This window comes from Oryctolagus cuniculus, chromosome 17 (genome assembly GCF_051225735.1).
Source record: "Oryctolagus cuniculus isolate XC-2025 breed Fujian yellow rabbit chromosome 17, ASM5122573v1, whole genome shotgun sequence".
Classification (NCBI taxonomy): domain Eukaryota; kingdom Metazoa; phylum Chordata; class Mammalia; order Lagomorpha; family Leporidae; genus Oryctolagus; species Oryctolagus cuniculus.
The window spans coordinates 26,998,970-27,020,107 of NC_142883.1; the positions used below are offsets into that span (position 1 = coordinate 26,998,970).

General features: G+C 45.2%; 2 protein-coding genes across 39 annotated transcripts in view; one reads left to right on the top strand and one right to left on the bottom strand.

Annotated features, from left to right (window-relative positions):
* Nucleotides 1-12,783, bottom strand: part of MBTD1 (mbt domain containing 1) — a 70,353-nt gene extending 57,570 nt beyond the window's left edge. For 18 of the 37 annotated variants that reach the window (XR_016224207.1, XR_016224206.1, XR_016224204.1 and 15 more), the window contains exons 1-3: nt 12,161-12,452; nt 11,520-11,582; nt 7,879-7,969 (exon numbers count right to left, since the gene is read on the bottom strand). The gene's annotated coding sequence lies outside the window, so the exon portion shown is untranslated. Of the gene's footprint in view, nt 1-7,878; nt 7,970-11,519; nt 11,583-12,124 lie in introns of all 37 variants that reach the window. The other 19 variants (XR_016224208.1, XM_070060880.2, XM_070060878.2 and 16 more) reach the window with 7 other exon arrangements.
* Nucleotides 12,784-12,916: 133 nt separating this feature from the next.
* The window catches only part of UTP18 (UTP18 small subunit processome component), a 40,690-nt gene continuing 32,468 nt past the window's right edge, over nt 12,917-21,138 (top strand). The window contains exons 1-3 of one of the 2 annotated variants that reach the window (XM_008271283.4): nt 12,917-13,258; nt 14,747-14,856; nt 19,752-19,850. In XM_008271283.4, coding sequence (XP_008269505.3) covers nt 12,917-13,258; nt 14,747-14,856; nt 19,752-19,850 — 551 coding nt within the window. The remainder of the gene's footprint in view (nt 13,259-14,746; nt 14,857-19,751; nt 19,851-21,138) is intronic. The other variant, XM_089318206.1, reaches the window with a different exon arrangement.

Genomic DNA, 21,138 nt, shown 5'->3' on the forward strand with positions numbered 1-21,138 from the left:
GCCATAGCAGAGAGCTGGATCGGAAGAGGAGCAGCTGGGACTAGAACCGCCGCCCATATGAGATGCCGGTGCTTCAGGCCAGGACTTTAACCCACTGTACCACAGCGCCAGCCCCTATTTCCCTTTTTAAAAGATTTTAAAATTTATTTGAAAGGCAGAGTCTTGGAAGAGAGGAAGAAACAGATTTTCTATGTGCTGGTTTACTTCTCAAATAGCTGCAACAGCCAGAGTTGGGTCAGGCTGAAGCCAGGAGCTTGGAACTCCATCTGAGTCTTCCACGTGGGGGCAGGGGCCCAAGTACTGAGACCATGTTCTGCTGTTTTCCCAGGAGCATTAGCAGGGAGCTGGATGGCAAGTGGAGAAGCTGGGGCTTAAACTTGTGCTCATATGGGATGCTGGCATCTCAGGTGGTGGCTTAACCCACTGTGCCACAATGTTGGTCTGCTACTCCTTTTCTTTCTTAGGCAAAAGGCCACATACTGTATTCTTTTCTTCTTTGGGAATGGAAATCATTCCATTCCAGAAGATAGGCATCTTTCTCATTCTTTTTAGCTGCATAGTACTCCACCACATTTTGCTTATTCAACTTGTCTCTTGTTTGCAGTTTTCAATGTTTTGCTATTACAGCTCAGGAATATTTATTTCTGTAAAATGTGAGGCCTTACCCTCTGATGAGATTCCTGGGTAGAAGACACATGTATATGTTATTTTGTTGGATACTGCTGAATTTCTTCCCAGGGAAGTTTTACCAGTGGCATTTCCAACAGCAATTTGAGAGTGCTTGTTTTCTCAAAGCCTTAGGGAATGAACTGTCAAGTGTTTGAATTCTTGCCAAAATGGAGTCCTTCCTCCTCCTTTTGAAACTTTCTATTAGAAAGTAATTTTGAACTTTTAATAAGTTGAAAGTCCAGTGCAATGAACTCCTACCAACTCCACTCATAATCACCAATTACTACTTTGTCTCCTTTGGTTTATTCTTTTTTAAATGAACAATAGTTTAATGAACCATTTGAAAGTTGCATATTCCAAAAATATGTCAATGAGCACTCTATACAAATAAAAACATGCTCAGAACTACAGCACAGATATATTATAAATATGATCGTCTTCGCCAACTTAGCACCCATATTCCAACTGACCCAATACTGTCATCTTTACAGCATTTCCTTCTCCTAGTCAAGCATTATACATTGTGTTTACCTTTTGAGTTTCTCATATGGGATTCACATAATGTTTCCTCATTAGATTCAGGTTATATATTTGTAGAAAACTACATAAATGATGTTGTATCCTTCTCAGGATATTACATTCACAAGGACAAGATGCCTATCGGCCCTTACCATGGCCGTTAATTTTAATCACTCCGTTTACTTGCAACTAGCAGACATTCTTGGAGACAAACCTTAAGATGTGCTAAGTATTATGTTTCATTGAAATTCCACTATCCCCAACTCCTAATTGAGAATCTTAGTAACTCTTGCCAAATCAAACATCACTGATGGCTAGGAAATGATATCCCAATTCCAGCGCTTTTTTACCATTCAGCAGGAAATCCCACCATTATCTCCTTTATTGTATCTACTTATTACCAGCATGAATTAACTGAATCATATTTTTCCCATTTTATGATTTATCATTGTCCTTAATGTGGAGGACAATGATTTGGCCACTAGGATTGTTCCTTGTTCTTCTGACACAGACCCATCAATTTTTGAGTACTTATCTTACTTTCTGGTCTATCAAAATTGTCCCTATTTTATATCTAATGTTGCTCCAGCCCTGAAACCAGTGATTTCTCTAAGGAACACTAACTATTTGGTATTAAAAACCAACACGTAGGTGCTCATGGTAGTTTTACAATGATACCTTTTGCATCATCTTTGGTATCTGATTTTGTCTTCTTACTTTTGCCTCTTCCTTCCCTGTTTTTGGGTTATTAATATTACATTTTCCCAAGATCTTTGCATTTAGGCATTTACCCTTTATTTGTATACATGACAACTTCTGGTTTTGCTCATTGCCCTTATTTGCTATGCAAATAAAACAAAACAAATTAATGTGGCAAATTCTACTGGCATTTTCTTTCACTGTACCTTGATTGTAAATCAGAGTTAGAAAAATCTCCCTGAAATCACAGTATAGAAGAACTCATCCAATTTTCTCCTGAGTTTGACTTTATATTTAGATCTCTGATATCAGTTTGAAGTTTACTCTTATGTATGGCATAAAAAATGGGTCTAATATATTTTTTCCAAATTATTATCTAGTGGTGCCAATATTCTTTCCTAAAATATCCCCATTTGTCCCAGTGACTTGAACTACCACTTGAACTACCACTCTCAGTAGCAGTGTACATTTGTGGACTTTACACAGTCCCTCATGGTTTAAGGAACAGAGCATGGTCTAAGACACGTATTGTTGGATGATTTCACTTTAATATGAACATCAGAGTATACTTGTATAAACCTAAAATGCTAAAGCCTACTATACATCTAGGTTATATGGTAAAGCCTAATGCCCTGCCAGATTTGCTGTGGCAAAGTTAATCATCTTCTACAATCAGCTCATGCAGTTTCCAAAAATCCTCCCACTGCCTTCATAATAGCACTTAACAAACTTACCACTTACTTCCACATTATGTAATAAATGATCACTCTTGAATCGGATAAACCACCCAGAGTTAGCAGTAAATGCATCTAGTCAGGTCCAGCCTTTTCTTTCAACCAGGTTCAATAACATTATTGTTTGGCCACAACTGTGTAGCTCAGACAGGGATACTCTTCTGTCTGCTCTCCAGTTCAGGGCATTAGAACTTTCTCACCTAATACAGGCCCTTCTCCAAGCTTTGTTAGTCTCAGTGCTGGGGTATGCTTGGAGTGTATCCTTCACGAAGGTTCATGTGCTCGAAGTAGGATCCCCAGGGTGTTGGTGTTAAAGAAGGTGGAACTTCTAAGAGGTGGGGTTTATTGGATACTAATTAGGCCACAGTGTGAGAGTGTTTTCCTTGCAAGTGCTTTCCTTGGGAAGGATTAATGTCATTCTTGTGCAACTATGGTCAGTTCCTCAGATAGCAGGCTGTTACAAAACAGGCAAGCCTGGTTCCTGAATCTCTCTGGCTTCCTCTTTTCTTTATAAAGTAATGAGCCTCAGGTATTTTGTTATAGCAACAGAAAAAATGGACTACTAAAAAAACTGTTGCTTTCAATGTGACAGATTCTTAATAAGTTCTGTTACTTCCTTCTTGTTCTGTAAGATCATAGCTATGATGAAATGGGATGTGCCTGATTGGCAAGCAAGCTCTATCACTGAATTTCCAATCTTTGTAGTCTTTAATCATTTTTAATTTTATTTCTAGCCTATTCACTTAATATAGCCTCTTACTAGCAATATTAACAGTGGATTTTGAATGCTTAGGGGTCATGATGAAGAAAACACCACAAGAATAAATCAAGTACAGTAAACGTGAGATGTAAGAGGCTGCTGTTGCTGCTAATATAGCATTCAGTAAAAAGATAATGATGAAAGTATAGAAAACACACAAAAACCACTTATCAAGTACTATGCACTAAACACAACTGCATGTACTACATTTTCTTTTTTTTTTAAAGCTTTAATTATTTATTTAAAAGGCAGAGTTAGAGAGACAGAAGGAGAGATAGAAAGAGGTCTTCCATCAGTTGGCTCACTCCCCAAATGGTTGCAATGGACAGGGGTAGGACAGGCCAAAGCTAGGCGCCTCCTCCCGATCTCCCATGTGGGTACAGCAGCTCCAAGGACTTGGGCCATCTCCTGTTGCTTTTTTATGTACATTAGCAGGGAGCTGGCTTAGAAGTGGAGCAGCTGGGACTTGAACCAGTGCCCACAGGATGCTGGTGTTGCAGGCCATCACTTTAATCCACTGTGCCAGTGTCAGCACCTGTACTGCATTTTTCTATGACTGACAGCATGGGTTTACAACAGCACTACCACGCACACTAACAATTTTTTGTGTTATGACATTAAGATTGCTACATCACTACGAACATAATGGAATTTTTCAGCTCCATCAGAATCTTTTCTCACTACTTGTCGACCAAACATTATGTGGTAAATGACTATACAAGGGCATTTCAAAAAGTTGATGGAAGAAGCCACTGTAATCCATAAGCTGTACTTTGGAAATTTATATTTATTAAATAAAAGTTAAAAAAAAAAGTTGATGGAAGGGCTGGTATGGCGCAGTGGGTTAGGTCGCCACCTATGATGCTGTCATCCCATATCGGGGTGCCAGTTTGAGTCCCAGCTGCTCTTTGCTAACGTGCCTGGGAAAACAGCAGAAGCCACATGGGACTTGAGACCTGGAATGAACTGTAGGCTCCTGGCTTTGGCCTGGCCCAGCTAGCCACTGCTGCTATTTGGGGGAGTAAACCAGCAGATGGAATATCTGTCTCTCCATCTCTCCTACTAACTCTGCCTTTCAAACACAAAGTCTTTCAAATAAAAAGTGCAGGGCCCAAGCACTTGGGCCATCCTCCACTGCCTTCCTGGGCCACAGCAGAGAGCTGGACTGGAAGAGGAGCAACCGGGACAGAATCCGGCGCCCCGACCAGGACTAGAACCCGGGGTGCCGGTGCCGTAGGCGGAGGATTAGCCTAGTGAGCTGCGGCGCCAGCCAGTACTTATATCTTATTAATATGTGCTATTACACAGCAGTTTCCCACTGATATTCATCAGTAGCATTTATCTGTAATTGTAACTTTTATGATCCATCTTTATCAGGCTCAGAAATCAGTATTCTTGCTTTATCAAAATAAAAGTTTCTTGTCATTTTACATATTCAGAGCCATGGGATCATCTGTTCTCTGAGACAGAATTCACGATGAAACCCCTTGGGCCTCATGTTTTATTTGATAGCTCCTTGATAAGTTTCTATTTCTTCTGTGGATTTTTTTCCCAATCTCCAATGAGGTCAATTTTATAATATTGTACCTTAGAAATTGCCCACTTTATTTACATTTTCAAATTTATTTGCATAGAGACATTTAAATAGTCTTGCATGATTTTCTCAGCTTCCTCTGTATCCAGTGTTTCTCCCTGGTCATTTTTTGTGCATTTGTACTTTCTTTTTCTTCTTGGTTAAAATAGCTAGGGGTTTACTTTGTGAATTTCCCCTCAATATCCCGGACCGACTCAATTAAATGTATAATTTTTCTGTACTTTAACTCATTAATTTCTACTTTTACCTTTATTATTTCCTTTTCAGTATTTTCTCTTGACTTACTTTCTTATTCATTTCATATACAACTTGGGAACTTATTTTCATTGATACAGGAGTTTAGGGTTATGAACTTTTCTCAGCTGTTTTGTATGCATTCCACAGATTCTGATGTGTAGCATTTTTATTATTTTTCATAAATTTTCTAATGTGTATTTCTCCTCACTACAACTTTTTTTTTTTTTTTTTTTGACAGGCAGAGTGGATAGTGAGAGAGACAGAGAGAAAGGTCTTCCTTTGCCGTTGGTTCACCCGCCAATGGCCGCCCCAATGGCAGGAGCCAGGTACTTCTCCTGGTCTCCCATGGGGTGCAGAGCCCAAGTACTTGGGCCATCCTCCACTGCACTCCCTGGCCACAGCAGAGAGCTGGCCTGGAAGAGGGGCAACTGGGACAGAATCCGGCGCCCCGACCGGGACTAGAACCCGGTGTGCCGGTGCCGCAAGGTGGAGGATTAGCCTAGTGAGCCGTGGCGCTGGCCTACAACAACTTTTTAACATTGAGGTATACTTTTGAATATATATTGAAATACAGGACTTTTTGGTACTCTGGAATGTTTCCTCATGTACTTTCCCAGTCAATTTCTGTCAACTTTCGTTAATGTGGCACATACAGATTGAGTATCCTTATCTGAAACACAAGTGCTTGCATTTTGGAATATAGGCATATACATAACGAGTTACCTTGAGGATGACATTTAAATCTAAACATGAAATTCACATCTTATATACACTTCATATCTGAATAGAATGAAGGTAACTTTATAGAATACTTTTAGTGTGTGTTTTTTTTTTTTTTTTTTTTTTTTTTTTTTGGACAGGCAGATTTAGACAGTGAGAGAGAGACAGAGAGAAAGGTCTTCCTTTTTCCGTTGCTCCACCCCCCAGATGGCTGCTGGGGCCAGTGTGCTGCGCCGATCTGAAGTCAGGAGCCAGGTGCTTCCTCCTGGTCTCCCATGCAGGTGCAGGGCCCAAGGACTTGGGCCATCTTCCACTGCTTTCCCGGGCCACAGCAGAGAGCTGGACTGGAAGAGGAGCAACGGCGACAGAATCTGGCGCCCCGACTGGGACTAGAACCTGGGGTGCCGGCGCCGCAGGAGGAGGATTAGCCAAGTGAGCTGCAGCGCTGGCTTTAGTGTGTGTTTTAACATGAGGCAAGCTGCAAAATTTTCCACTTGTGCAGTCCTGTTAAGTCTTCAGTTTCAGATTTTGGAGCATTTTGGATTAGGGATGTTCAAGCTGTAAGATTTTTCATAAATGGAATAAAACTTCATGAACATTTCTGGTTTTTTTGGCATGGCATGGTGTTTTCCAGGTTGACCTAAGTTACTGCGTTTTATGAGTGGTTCACCTTTTATTGCTAAGTAAGATTACACTTTATATCAATATGTAAGAGTTTATCCTTGGGGCTGGCATTGTGCTGCAGTGGGTAAAGCTGCTGTCTGAAGTGCCAGCATCCCATATGGGTGCCAGTTCAAGTCCTGGCTGCTTTACTTCCCATCCAGCTCCCTGCTAATGAGCCTGGGAAAGCAGTGGAAGATGGTCCAAGTCCTTGGGCCTCTGCACCTATGTGGGAGACCAGGATGAAGCTCCTGGCTCCTGATCGGCTCAGCTAAAGCTGTTGTGGCCATTTGGGGAGTAAACTAGCAGATGGAAGATATCTTTCTCTGCTTCTGCCTCTCAAATAAATAAACCTTTTATGAAAAAGAAGAAAAAAGAGCTTATACTATGATAGTTTAACTTACAAATCAGGCATAGAAAGAGATCAACAGCAACAAAATAGAACAGTAACAATATACTTAACAGAAGTTACATGAGTGTGATCTCTCTCTCTCAACATCTCACTGTAGTGTGATGCCAGGAGGTCAGGAGAACGTAGACACTGTGATGTAGTGTTAGGCTACTACAAAGGCACATGCATATAAGCACTGAGATACCCCAACAGACAACCTGATCACTGAAATGCTGTTAAATAACCTGTGGGGACACAGCATGAATGCACTGGTCAAAGAAATGATTTGTGTTCTAGGTCTGCCAAGTGGGATGCTGTGGTATGACTTGTTTTCTAAAACCTCAAACTTAAATGTTACATTCATGAGATCACAAAGGTCAAAACAGAAATTAACAGATTCTCTATGACAACTGAACTTAATAGGTACTACAGAGCTATTTAGCTCTTGCTGACCTCCTTCTAATTCCTCTAGTAGGATAGAACGTGTATCTGTCACAGTGATAAACTCCTTAGTAAAAACAGAAAAGCCTTCATTCTTTCTAAGCTTACTATAATGAGGAAAACGAATGATAAGGATTTGCGATTTAATGGGCTTTTGTTTCCTACAAGTTCAATGTAAAAGTAGGAATAAATTTGTGTCAATGATACAAATCAAGAAGAAACCAAAAGCAGTAATATTAATATCCTAACTAGAAAAGCTGAAAAGTTCCCAGACATCTTCATAATAATATTCCAACATTTAAAGCAACAGTAAACACAAAGAAGCTATTCTTTGATTGACAAGATATAAGTTTTTACCTATTTACATTCAACATATGGTTCTATATGACTTTGAATGTAACCATTCCTTGGGTCTCAGTTTCCCTCTTGCCCAAATAAGGAAAGTACCACTTACCACACAGGAAGGATGTATGATAAAATAATTCACATGGACTTTCAGTTCTTCAAACGACAGCTATGAATCCTTAAGTATGATCCTGAAAAAGCTAATTAAAAATAAGATGACCTTGTCAAAATTAAGTCTGGAAACAGAGCAGCCTAGGGGGTCTGTACGTTCATTAGCAGCTACCTATCACTTCTACCCAAGTAACAGAATTCATATTAAGGTAGGGTGTGTAGCACAAATAGGGCTTGAGCAACCAAGTAAGATAATTTTTTAATCTGTTACTATAGAGAAAATAAGTTAAACAGGTTATTCAGCCTTATTCTGATTTGATACAACTCAACATCACAAAAATGATGACATGGTATTTGCCTTCTAAAAATATGTAAGGTACTTGTTGCTCAAAATATTTGTAATTACTAACTACAGAGTATTAATAATGAAACAATTAAAATTGGGTCAAACACAGAAAGGTGGCTGCTTCTCCACGGTATAAAATAATCTAATTAGCACATTCAAATTTTGAAGCGTAAAGGTAAGGTAATAGATACTATCCTTATTTATAAAGCAATATATAAAAGTCCTCATGCTAAACACCAAAATGTTTTTAAAAAGTTAATACACATGTCCTACAATTAGGCAACCTGCAGTGAAATAACTGGACGACAATGATTCAATAAATTAATGAGTATTGCGTATAATTTAACATAAAGAGGCCTGTAAGACTAAGAATTAGATAACAGAAAGAAAAACAAATAGGGGTTCTGGGAAGACATCATTACATTTCACTTATTATTCAGAGCAGCTTAATTTTCTCATACACTGGTCATCACATCTGAGTGGAGGTTTTCAGAACCCTCAGAAGGGTGGCATGGCTGATACCCCATTATTTCAGATGAAAAAATGAAATTCAAAGAGATTATGCAACTTGCCTAACAGCTTAACAGGTGGCAGAGCTAGTCCAGTCAGTCTGCTGACTTTCCAGAGCCCACTTCTACTAGACTAAATTCTAAATTACCAAGACTGAAGTCAGAACTAGAAGCAAGTTTGGAAATCTAATGCAGTGTCCCCTTGATCAATCTATAAAAAAACTTTCTACTGGACAAGGTTGAACCTAGCCCAATCCTTTAATTGTGATGAGAAAATGAAAGCACAGGATCCTGTACAGCAAGCACTTAGAGGGCTAGTTTGTGGCAGAATTCAATTTTAACCCAGTCTGCCAGTGGCCTCTGACTAATCTCATCATACTTCATATTCAGGGTCTGTTCAAATGGAAATTATTCCCCCTCCTCCCTTTGTCTGGTCTTCCAGAAAATTAGAGAAATTCTAAGTTTGTGGCTCACTGTCCCAACAAAAATCCTTAAAAAAAAAAAAAATCTCTTAGGACTGGTATTGTGGTACACTGGGTTAAGCTACCATTTGCAATGCTGGGATGCTGGGTGCCTATTTTGAGTCTCACTGCTCCACTTCCAATTCAGCTTCTTGCTAATGCAGCTGGGAAGACAGTGGAGGATGGCCCAAGTGCTTGGGCCTCTCACCCACATGGGTGATGTTCTGGGTTCCTGGCTTTGGCCTGGCTCAGTCCTGGCCACTGTGGTCACCTGGATGAGTAAGCCAGAAGAAAGATGATCTCTTTCTGTCATTCTTTCAAATAAATCTTAAAACAAAACAAAACAACTTTTTTTAAAAAATAATTAATCTAAACCAATCTATAATCTTTATAAAAAATAAAAGTCATCTTGGAGACAGTTAAGAACACCCTGGTGCTGAGACATGTTTTAGCTCATTACAGCTATTTTAAGTCCCCTTTCCACTATCATGGTGCTGTATCTCATGAATTTGAAACCCTGAGACTAAAGAAACATTAACTGAATTATCCTAAAATCTTAAGTGTGAAATATAAAATAGCAACTATTTTAAAGATTAAAAATAATGAAAAATGAACAACCCAACACTGTTCTAATTTTAGAATGCTGTCATTCAGACCACTGAGTGCTCTTGGCTCAGTAATTTAGAGGTTTAACACTCAGGATTTCATTGTTTCAACCTCCTTTGGCTACTATGCTATGTTTTACAACCAGCCATAAAAAATATAGCAGCGTCTTCTTTAAAAATAAAACCAGTTGTTCCTGTCTAGTATGTTCAGAATGCAAATATCTCCAAAGCCAGTCAACTTAACTCATGACACTTCATGTTTAAAGCAAGCAGGAAAACAACTTGGAACTGTATTAATTAAAACTTGAAAGACACAATTATGTAGCTCTAGTAATTTTGTTTGTGACGTAGTACTCAATTCCACACTACATTCCATTTTCTAGCTTCAGAGAAAACGCTATACCAAAGTTTACATTAGGATTAAAACTCGGATGGTTGAAAAACATGTCCCAACATAGGACACTCTGAATACTTACTCAAAAACAGATTTTTGCCATAATATGCAACGTATACACAGGCCTTGACTACAGAGTTCTATACAAATAGAAGCTACCTGTTATACAGAGGAGATGGTACAAAAAGAGACAGCTGTTTTCTTTTTAAAGACTTTTGAGTGTTGAGGTAAACAAATGAGAAATAACACCTTTAGCAACCAAAAGCAAAGCAACAGTCTACATATCTTGAGAGGGAGGGGAAAAATTGTGGTCTCTCAGACCTTTTAAACAGGCTATCAGGAACTTAGAGTAAAATGTATTCACTTGCTTTTAGACATGACTTCGACATAATATGTATTAATTCTTACTTCACCATATTAGGAAAGGGAAAACATATGTACCACCACCCCCTTCTTATGCCATCTAAACTACTGGAGGCAGCTAGCTCACAAGGAAAGAGAGCTTTAGACAATCACTGAGTGACAACAGCTGAAGCTGAACTGCCTTAACTACCCAGTGATAAATACTGGGGTGTACTCATGCGAGCAGCATTAAAATACTGCAAATTCTAAGGAAATACTAAGGTGTTGCATAAGCTGCAAGTCTCTCTATGATGGAGTTGCTGGAAGAGGGGCTCCTGGGTGGGAGACCAGCTCTGATAAGTTAAACAAGCGAGAACGCTGGCGGAGGGATGCTGTTCTGCTCAGCTCCACCGGCTGTTTCTTTCTAACGGCTCAGTAGCATCACCACAAGGCAACGCCAGGCTTCCTTAGGGAAAGCGGTTTAGGTAGCAAGCAAACACACTTCATGGTAGGGCTGACTATACCGATGACGCTCAAATGTCCAACTTCAAAAAGATGCACTGACTAGGGAGAGAAAACGGCCTGGAAACCCTCAGACTGTCATTCCCTGGTTTCCTGTGTGTGTGTGTGTGTGTGTGTGTGTGTAACAAAAAAGCACAACACCAGTTTCTTCAGACGTCTAAGCCAGCACGCTTGACACCGACCCGGCAAAGTTTTCAGCTGGCCCTCGCTCGCCCTCACATTCTCTTTCCTCCACTTCCCTGCCTGCTGTTCTTTCCTGGTACACAAAATATAGGCCAATGAGCAGTGGGTGGGTGAGGAGGATGTGAGAGAAAAATTTGAGAAGTTGAAAAAAAAAAAAAAAAAAGAGCAACTTCACCAGGACGCGAATGACAGCGGAGGATCTCTAAGGACAGGCACACAGCAATGCGAACCACTGAAACACGGAAGGGGCTTTCCTGCCCGAGGCCAGACTACCTACCACTTGTCAGAGAGGCTGCACGGGGGACGGCGGCCGTGGTGACCTCTAACGTCTCCTCCGACTCTGAAACGTGAGGATTCTCAGTTCACACAGGAGAACGCCGAGCGCACCCAAGCCCACCGCCTCGGGACCCTTCTAAGGGAGCGGCCCCAAACACCACTCCCACCCCGCCCTCCCACACGTGCCCACCCCGCCCCCTTGCAACATTTCCACCTCCACGTGCAAAATGCCTCGCGGCACCTCCCCCGGCAAAGCCCCCAAACCCCGCGCCTGCGACCCCCTGGGAGGTGAGGACTCGGCTCGCCCACCCCGGGCGGCTCAAAAAGGAAAAAGTCTCAGACCCAGCCTTCCCCCCGACCCCCAACCCCCAGCCGCAGCGACACGGGGACGGGGGCGTAGAGAAAAAACTTTCTTTTCAAAATTTCCTTCCCGACTGGGTGAGCCGGAGAGAACCTCGACGCGTCCCGGGCTGAGGCAGTGGGGGAGGGGAGCCCCTGAGACGTTTAACGGCCGGTAGGGGGAGGGGGCTCCGGGGGGTGAGGGGGCGTGGGGCGGAGGAGCGGGCCTGGGAGCGGGGTCAGGGAGCTGGAGGCGTGCCCCCCCACCTGGCACACAAAGCGGCTGCCGCGCTCGGCTCTCACCAGATCCTTTGTGTTTTCCATCAGGGCCTCATGGGTAGGGGTTGTCCGTGCTCCCCGAGCCCGCGGCGCCCCCTCCCCGAGCTGGGGGCAGGTGCCTCTCCCCCGGACTGCGGCGACTACAGGGGTTCCTGGCTGGGCCCAGACCGGTGGCGGCTGCAGCAGCCCCCGGATTTCCCCCCTTTAACTCGGGTGGCCCCAGGATATCAACAACATTAGCATAGCCCTCCCTCCCAGCGCGCCTGCGCCGTGACCCGCGCCCCGATTGGCCCACTTCCCCACATACCCTCCTCTCGCTCTTCCAGCGTGGGACCCTCGGCAGGCTCCGTACTCTACGGACCGTACCAAGACCGAGGGTGGGAAAAGTAACTGAGGCTGGCGTTCTGTCGAGTGGCTAGAAAGTCTGGAGGAAAAGGAGGCGTCTCATTCAGTCATCCCAGCTGGTGCTCCTGTTCCCTTAAACGTCTTTCGATATGCTCCAGCTGCGAGGTTGTGTTGGGGAAAATTTTCCACTCCAGTCATGCCGCTTACCCCTACACCCGGAAGATTGCTTCTCCCAAAGGAACTCCCACTCGGGGCGGGGCAGGCGAGGAGGAACAGAGTTACGTAGTGTGGGGGCGGGGAGGGTTGGTCACGTGGCAAGAGGCTGCGCAGGCTCCTTCCGGCCCCCGGGGCTGCGGCGGCCGCGGGAGGTGAGGCGCCTGGGCGCATGCGCTTGAGGTTCCACGTGAGCGCCTGCGTTTCTTCTCAAACTCAACGATGCCGCCGGAACGGAGGAGCCGAACGAAACCGGGCCGGAGAACCGGAGCGAAGCCGGATCGGAAGACTCGAATGAAGCCAGAACGGAGAGCCATTGTGGCGACGGGCGGGCCGCCCCGAAAGTCTGCCCTTTCATCCCAGCAGAAAGCGCCGGCCCGGCCGAGCGCGGCGGCCGCGGCGATGGCAGTCGCGGCGGCGGAGGAAGAGAGACTGCTCCGGCAGCGCAACCGCCTGACGCTGGAGGACGACAAGCCGGACGCGGAGCGGTGTCTGGAGGAGCTGGTCTTCGGCGACGTGGAGGACGACGAGGACGCGCTGCTGCGGCGCCTGCGGGGCCCGCCGGTGAGGGAGGCCGCGGCGCGCGGGCTGGGCGCGCTCGGGCGGGGCGCGCGGTGGGCGGCGAGGCTGCGGGGGCGGAGCCTCGGCGACCTGCGGCGGCGGCGGGCAGCGCTCAGGTGGGAGGGAGCCCGGGGACGCGGGCCCCGGGGGCCGCCGCGGAGCCTCCGCCGCCCCCCGGCGCGGGCCTGCGAGCCTCGGGAGGGCGGGGACCGTGCCTTTCTCCGCCCCCGGAGGAGCCGCTGCGCCGGGTATCCAGCAGGCGCTCAACACGCATTTGTTTCGCTAACTGTAGTCGCGGGCTTCCCTAGCGGCTCGGCTGCGCTCGCCCGCGCCGGAGCTGAGCCCAGCACCCCCGATTCCTGGCGGTGATGCAGGACTTGACGGGATCGCTTGGTGGGCGCGGGTCTGGGAGTCCGCGTCCTGAGCGCTCCCACGTGGGCCTGACGCACAGCAGCTTTGGAGAATGATCGCTTGTGTTCGCCCATTCAGCAAACTCGAGTATTTGCAAATACTGCCAGTGGCACAGCCTGCGTCATTAGGACCGTTAGGTTCTTTATCACTGTAAATTATATTCCTTTTTTTTTTCCTGCCCATATAGGGAGTAAAATTTTAGGCATGCTGTAGATGGACATTGGGGGGAGACACAGCAGTGGGCAGCAGAGGCAGAAGGCACCTAAATTTAAAGTACATCGGTGACAGGTGTGAGGAGAGGAGAACAGAATACCGTGGGGGGCGGGGGAGTTGGTGTGGGTGGGAAGGTTATGGAGTTTCAGGTCAGGTCGCGGGTCAGGGCCTCCCTAAATGGCTCAATGAGGGCTTGTTAACTGGAGAGCTTATCTAGCTGCAACCTCCGTTGGGTGCTTCGGGTCGAAGCTGCAGCAACCCAGTGGGAGAGGAGTTTGGGAACTGCTGGTAAAGTGCTCAGCACTGTGCAGATTTGTGTCCAGGGAAAGGAAGCGCCTGCCTGACAGAGGGGGATTGGTTGGGCTTGGAGGGTCTGAAACCAGCCGTAGAGCGAGTAGAAATCACTGGCCCCTTCTTTAGTGTGGTTTGGGGGATATTCGCTGGTCTGGATTTACATTTGATAGCGTTGAGTCGTTTCTTCCGGAGGTTAAACATGGAGAGAGACTGAAGTAGGGATGTGTGTCAGCTCCTGATCCTGTAGCAGGTGCATTCCTGGCGTGTCTGCTGCTCCTGGCCGCCTGTGTCCTCTTACCTGTCCTCCTCTGTACCTGGTCAGTTCCTGTTAGCATGTGGACTTTCTGTCCCTGACCCTTGTGGCTTGCCTCGCCTGTTCAGCCGATGGCGCTGTTTTCTGGTCTCCGCATTTTCTGCTTCTGATGCTTGTGTCTCATGCGATAGCATTTCATTGTGTTGCATCCCATTATTTCGTCAGAGCATTCCACAAGCCATCTAACTAACTGGGGTGAGTATCTGCCACCCCGGGACCGGGAAAATTCAGTGCTTGAAGAGAGTTTTTGTCTTCTGTAGGTTCAAGTTCATGAAGACTCTGGTGACTCAGAAGTGGAAAATGAAGCGAAAGGCGATCTGCCTCGAAAGAAGCCAGTGTGGGTGGATGAAGAAGATGAAGATGAGGAGATGTAAGTTGTCTGCCTCCTTCCAGAATTCCTCTGGACGTTTTAAAAGTTACTTTGCGGGTTTTAAAGTCATGCTGTTTACGAATATGTGATTATGAAAACCACTGAAAGTACAGAAAGGGGTTCATGATCCTACCACCGAGGGCGCTACGGAGGGAGCTACAATTCTTCTTGTGCTGTGTGGAGTAGCGAAGAGAACGTGTTCATAGTCTGACCTGCGTTTTGCCACTTCCTAAATGAGCCTGAGCCTGTTTAGAACCTATCTTTTTTCACTTGTGAAATGCAACTGTATTTGAAAGCTGTTGTGATTAAATGGAATAGTGTATGTAGAACTTTCCTGCACAGTGCCTTGAACTGAATACAGGCTAAAAAAAAAAAAAGAACCCACTAGCACATACAGTACGTATTTTCGTAAATGAGAATGTACTATATATTCAGTTTTACATTTTGATTTTTTTTTTGCAAGAATTCTTAGAATTGTTGCAAGGAATTCTCCCCAATGTGAAAAAAAAGTTACAGCATTTTTTTAAAAAAGATTTTATTTATTTGAGAGGTAGAGTTACAGACAGTGAGAGGGAGAAACAGAACAGTCTTCCATATGCTGGTTCACTCCCCAAATGGCTGCAATGGCTGGAGCTGAGCTGATCTGGAGCCAGGAGACAGGAGCTTCTTCTGGGTCTTGCTTGGCCCATCTACTGCTTTCCCAGGCCATAGCAGAGAGCTGGATTGGAAGTGGAACAGCCAGGTCTAGAACCGGTGCCTATATGGGATACTGGTGCCGCAGTGGAGGATTTTCCTACTGTGCCACAGTGTGGGCCCCTGTTAAAGCATTTTAAAGTGACTGTTGTAGCCCTTTGTATGAATTAATCACAATTTACATAGCTGTTGTTGAATAGATTTTCTTACTCTTCCCATTAACAACTTAATACTTTGATAAACATTTTTATAAATAAACTTTTTTAATTCCTTAAGAATTAATTTCTTTGGCTGGCGCAACGGCTCACTTGGCTAATCCTCCTCCTGTGGCGCCGGCACACCGGGTTCTAGTCCTGGTTGGGGTGCCGGGTACTAGTCCCGGTTGCTCCTCTTCCTGTCCTGCTCTCTTCTGTGGCCAGGGAGTGCAGTGGAGGATGGCCCAAGTGCTTGGGCCCTGCACCTGCATGGGAGACCAGGAGAAGCATCTGGCTCCTAGCTTCGGATCAGCGCTGTGCGCCGGCTGCAGCGCGCCGGCTGCAGCGGCCATTGAGGAGTGAACCAACAGTAAAGGAAGACCTTTCTCTCTGTTTCTCTCTCTCACTGTCCACTCTGCCTGTCAAAAAAAAAAATAAATTTCTTTTATAATTCCTTAAGAAAGATTTTTTTTATTTAATTTTTAAAAAAATTTTTTTGACAGGCAGAGTGGACAGTGAGAGAGAGAGAGAGAGAGAAAGGTCTTCCTTTGCCATTGGATCACCCTCCAATGGTCGCCCTGGCCGGCGCACCTCGCTGATCTGAAGGCAGGAGCCAGGTCTTCTCCTGGTCTCCCATGGGGTGCAGGGCCCAAGCACCTGGACCATCCTCCACTGCACTCCCTGGCCACAGCAGAGAGCTGGCCTGGAAGAGGGGCAACCAGGACAGATCCGGCGCCCTGACCGGTACTAGGACCTGGTGTGCTGGCTCCGCAAGGCGGAGGATTAGCCTATTGAGCCGTGGCGCCAGCCCTAAGAAAGATTTTTTTTGATATAGAATTACTTGCTCAAAGATCTCAGATTTTTTTTTTTTTTTTTTTTTTTTTTTGACAGGCAGAGTAGACAGAGACACACAGAGAACGGTCTTCCTTTTCCATTGGTTCACCCCCAAATGGCTGTTACGGCCGGCGCGCTGCGCTGATCCGGAGCAAGGAGCCAGGTGCTTCCTCCTGGTCTCCCAAGTGGGTGCAGAGCCCAAGTACTTGGGCCATCCTCCACTGCTTTCCCGGGTCACAGCAGAGAGCTGGACTGGAAGAGGAGCACCCGGGACAGAATCTGGTGCACCAGCCGGGACTAGAACCTGGGGTGCTGGCACTGCAGGCGGAGGATTAGCCAAGTGAGCCGCAGTGCCTGTGAGCCCAGATATTTTTAAGGCTCTTGATAAATACTGCAAGTTACTGCAAGACTGCACACTGATTCATCCTCCCATTGAAAAATGTTCATTTCAGTCCATTCTTACAAGTAATGTAGTAATGTTTTATTTCTTTTCAGTTTCACCAGTTTAATGGTAAGAACTATACCTTCCCAGTTTGAATTTTGTTGCTAGCCATTGGCATTTCTTATTTTATGTTATACCTCTACTGTTAGGCACTTTTTTTTTTTTTAAATTTTTTGACAGGCAAAGTTAGACAGTGAGAGACAGAGAGAGAGAGTTATAGACAGTGAGAGACAGAGAGAAAGGTCTTCTCTATGTTGGTTCACTCCTCTAATGGCTGCCACGGCTGGCGCTACACGCTGATCCAAAGCCAGGAGCCAGGTGCCTCCTCCTGGTCTCCTATGTGAGTGCAGGGACCCAAGCACTTGGGCCATCCTCCACTGCCCTCCCAGGCCACAGCAGAGAGCTGGACTGGAAGAGGAGCAACCGGGACTAGTACCCGGTGCCCCAACCGGGACTAGAACCTGGGGTGCCGGCGCCACAGGCGGAGGATTAGCCAAGTGAGCCTCGGTGCCAGCCATAGACACGTTTTCTTAATCCTCTTAGTACGTTAATTTCTACTGAGAATGTCAAACCTTTATTGGTCAGATTCATTGCAGATTTTTCTCTAGGACAAAAGCTAAAGATTTTTTTAAAAAATTTATTTATTTGAAAGGCAGAGTTACAGAGAGAGTGAGCGAGCGAGAGATCTTCCATCCGCTGGTTCACTCCCCAGTTGGCCCCAACGGCTAGAGCTGGGCCAATCTGAAGCCTGGAGCCATGAGCTTCTTCCAGGTCTCCCACGTGGGTGCAGGGGCCTGAGCGCTTAGACCATTCTCCACTGCTTTCTCAGGCACATTAGCAGAGAGCAGGATTGGAGATGGAGCAGCCAAGACTGAAACTGGTGCCCATACGGTTTGCTGGTGCTGCAGGTGGCAGCCTAACCTGCTGTCCCACAGCACTGGCCCAAGAAGTTTGAAAGAGTGGCAGAGAGAGAGAGATAGAGAGAGATATCTTCCGTTTGCTTGTTATTTCCTCAAATGCTGACAACAGCCAATGCTGGAGAAGCCAGGAGCCCAGAATTCAATCTGGATCTCCCTGTGTATGGCAGGGCCCCAAGAAGTGAACCATCACCTGCTGTTTCCCAGTGTGCATGTTAGCAGGAGCTGGATCTGGGAATGGAGCTGGGCCTTGAGCCCCAGGTACTCCAGTATGGAGTATGGGTATCTCCCGTGGTATCTTAACTGCTGTACCAAATGCTTGCCTGTTCAATTTTTATTTGGTTACATGTGTGAATCTTTTTCTTTAATATTTTTCTGTTGAATAGTAAGTTCTTTTTCTTTTCTTTCCTTTGTTATTTTTTTTAAACATTTATTTATTTATTTGAAAGAGTTACACAGAAAGAGAAGGAGAGGCAGAGAGAGGTCTTCCATCTGCTGGTTCACTCCCCAATTATTGGCCGCAACAGCCAGAACTGTGCCAATCTGAAGCCAGGAGCCAGGAGCCAATTGCCAGGAGCTTCCTCCAGGTCTTCCCATGTGGGTGCAGGGGCCTGATGACTTGGGCCATCTTCTTCTGCTTTCCAGGCCATAACAGGGAGTTGGATTGGAAGTGGAGCAGCTGGGACTCGAACGGGTGCCCGTATGGGATGCCGACACTGCAGGCGGCGGCTTTAACCACTGCTCCACAGTGCCAGCCCCAATAAGTTCTTTTTCTGAAAGAGACAATTATTTGCCTATATTTTTCCTTTGTAGTATTTTATTTTTATTTTTGGCAGGCAGAGTGGACAGTGAGAGAGAGAGACAGAGAGAAAGGTCTTCCTTTTGCCGTTGGTTCACCCTCCAATGGCCGCCACGGCCGGTACGCTGCAGCCGGCGCACTGTGCTGATCCGATGGCAGGAGCCAGGTATTTATCCTGGTCTCCCATGGGGTGCAGGGCCCAAGTGCTTGGGCTATCCTCCACTGCACTCCCTGGCCACAGCAGAGAGCTGGCCTGGAAGAGGGGCAACCGGGACAGAATCCGGTGCCCCGACCGGGACTAGAACCCGGTGTGCCGGCGCCGCAAGGCAGAGGATTAGGCTAGTGAGCCGCGGCGCCGGCCCCTTTGTAGTATTTTAAAGTGTATGTGTGTGTGTGTTTTTAGTGTGGTTTTTATATATTTAATTCTTTTTTTTTTTGACAGGCAGAGTGGACAGTGAGAGAGAGACAGAGAGAAAGGTCTTCCTTTGCCGTTGGTTCACCCTCCAATGGCCGCCGCGGCCGGCGCGCTGCGGCCGGCGCATCGCGCTGATCCGATGGCAGGAGCCAGGAGCCAGGTGCTTTTCCTGGTCTCCCATGGGGTGCAGGGCCCAAGCACCTGGGCCATCCTCTACTGCACTCCCTGGCCACAGCAGAGGGCTGGCCTGGAAGAGGGGCAACCGGGACAGAATCCGGCGCCCCGACCGGGACTAGAACCCCGTGTGCCGGCGCCTCTAGGCGGAGGATTAGCCTAGTGAGCCGCGGCGCCGGCAATATTTAATTCTGATTTGTTTTCGGGAACGATATAAACTGTGTCTAGGTAAGTCATGATGAATTTTCTGAAATAATAGGTTTCCAAAGGATAAACTAGGAAGTTTAGGAAGAATGACGAGTAAGCATGTGAAATGCTTTGCATCTTTAATTACTATTTGTTAAATGTTTTCTCAAAATACTAAAGGCAGCAACTCTTTGTATTGAATTTAAAAGTCATTTAAAATATCTTTTTTTTTTTTAAATAGGGTTGACATGGTGAACAATCGGTTTCGGAAAGATATGATGAAAAATGCAAGTGAAAGTAAACTTTCCAAAGACAAACTTCAGAAGAGACTTAAAGAGGAGTAAGTGACTCTTTTGTTGTGATTTACTAAGAAGCAATTGTAAACAGTGGTTTATTTTGGTTCATTCTGTCTTTGGCTGTAACAGCTTCTTGGGTAGTCAGATTTCCATTTGGAAGTCAGCATTGCTGTTGGGAATCGTGAGGGGGAAAGGGGGAACAAGAAGCACAAAGAAAATTTGGGAAAAATCTAAAATTTCACATCCCTCAAATGTAATCCATGATAAAATGTCACTTACATGCTTGTTCATTTGTATATGATGAATCATATTCCCACAGTTTTATAAAATGAACATTTTCAAATCTGTAAATTCCTGCCACCTAGGTTCAATGGTATTTTAACATTTTGCAACGTCTGCTTTATATATTTGGGATGTATAAAAGTTTTCCGAATGCAGAATAAAATGTAGACGATGTGAGATCCAACCCTTAAATTTGTCAGTGTGCACTAAGACAGGTTGAGACCCTTTTTTTCTGCCAAGGGCATTTGTATATTTATAACATCATTTGTGGGCCACACGGAATGATCTGTTTAAAAATGAGACTGATACAGGTGTATTGCGTTTCAGGTCCTGCCTGCGGTTGCTTTGGCAGGGCCAGACCAAATGATTTTGTGGGCCAGACATTCCCCACTCCTGGCCTGAGATTAAGATACCATTATCACATTTAAGGAAAGTGATACAAATGCCAGCCCATATTAATTTCTCTGGTTGTCATGAGATTAGTACGTTATATGTGGATTTTATGTTTCTTAAAACTTTTTATTTAAACTGGTACACCATCTTTTAGTTTTTTCCCATGACACTAATGTTTTTGAGATGTTCAGGCCCATTATCTTGTAGAATGCCTTGCATTCTAAAGTTTTCTCTTTCCTTTTTTTGTAGGTGAATAAAAAGTTAACCATTCTGTTATGCAGTTTAATGGCCTTTAGTATGTTAATAATGCTGTGTAACTACCTTTTCATCCTTTCAAAACATTCTCACCTCCCTAAAAGAAAACCGGGTACCCTTCAGTCAGTCACTCCCCATTCCTTCATCCCTCCATCTGATTATTTCCTCACTGTATTGTTCAACTTGTTTTTCTGTTGTATGTATTTACTGTAAAGAGAGACAGGAAAGCTTGGCTAGAATAAGATTAAATATTTTTGTCAGGAACATGTTAGGATGATGTGGACTTTTCTGCATCACAGGTAGGGAGCTGTGATGTAGGATTCCCAACTATGAATGATGCAGAGTGCGCTCATTGTGGCCTGTGGACCACCAGAGGCCTCTTACAAAGCTCTCACACTGTCC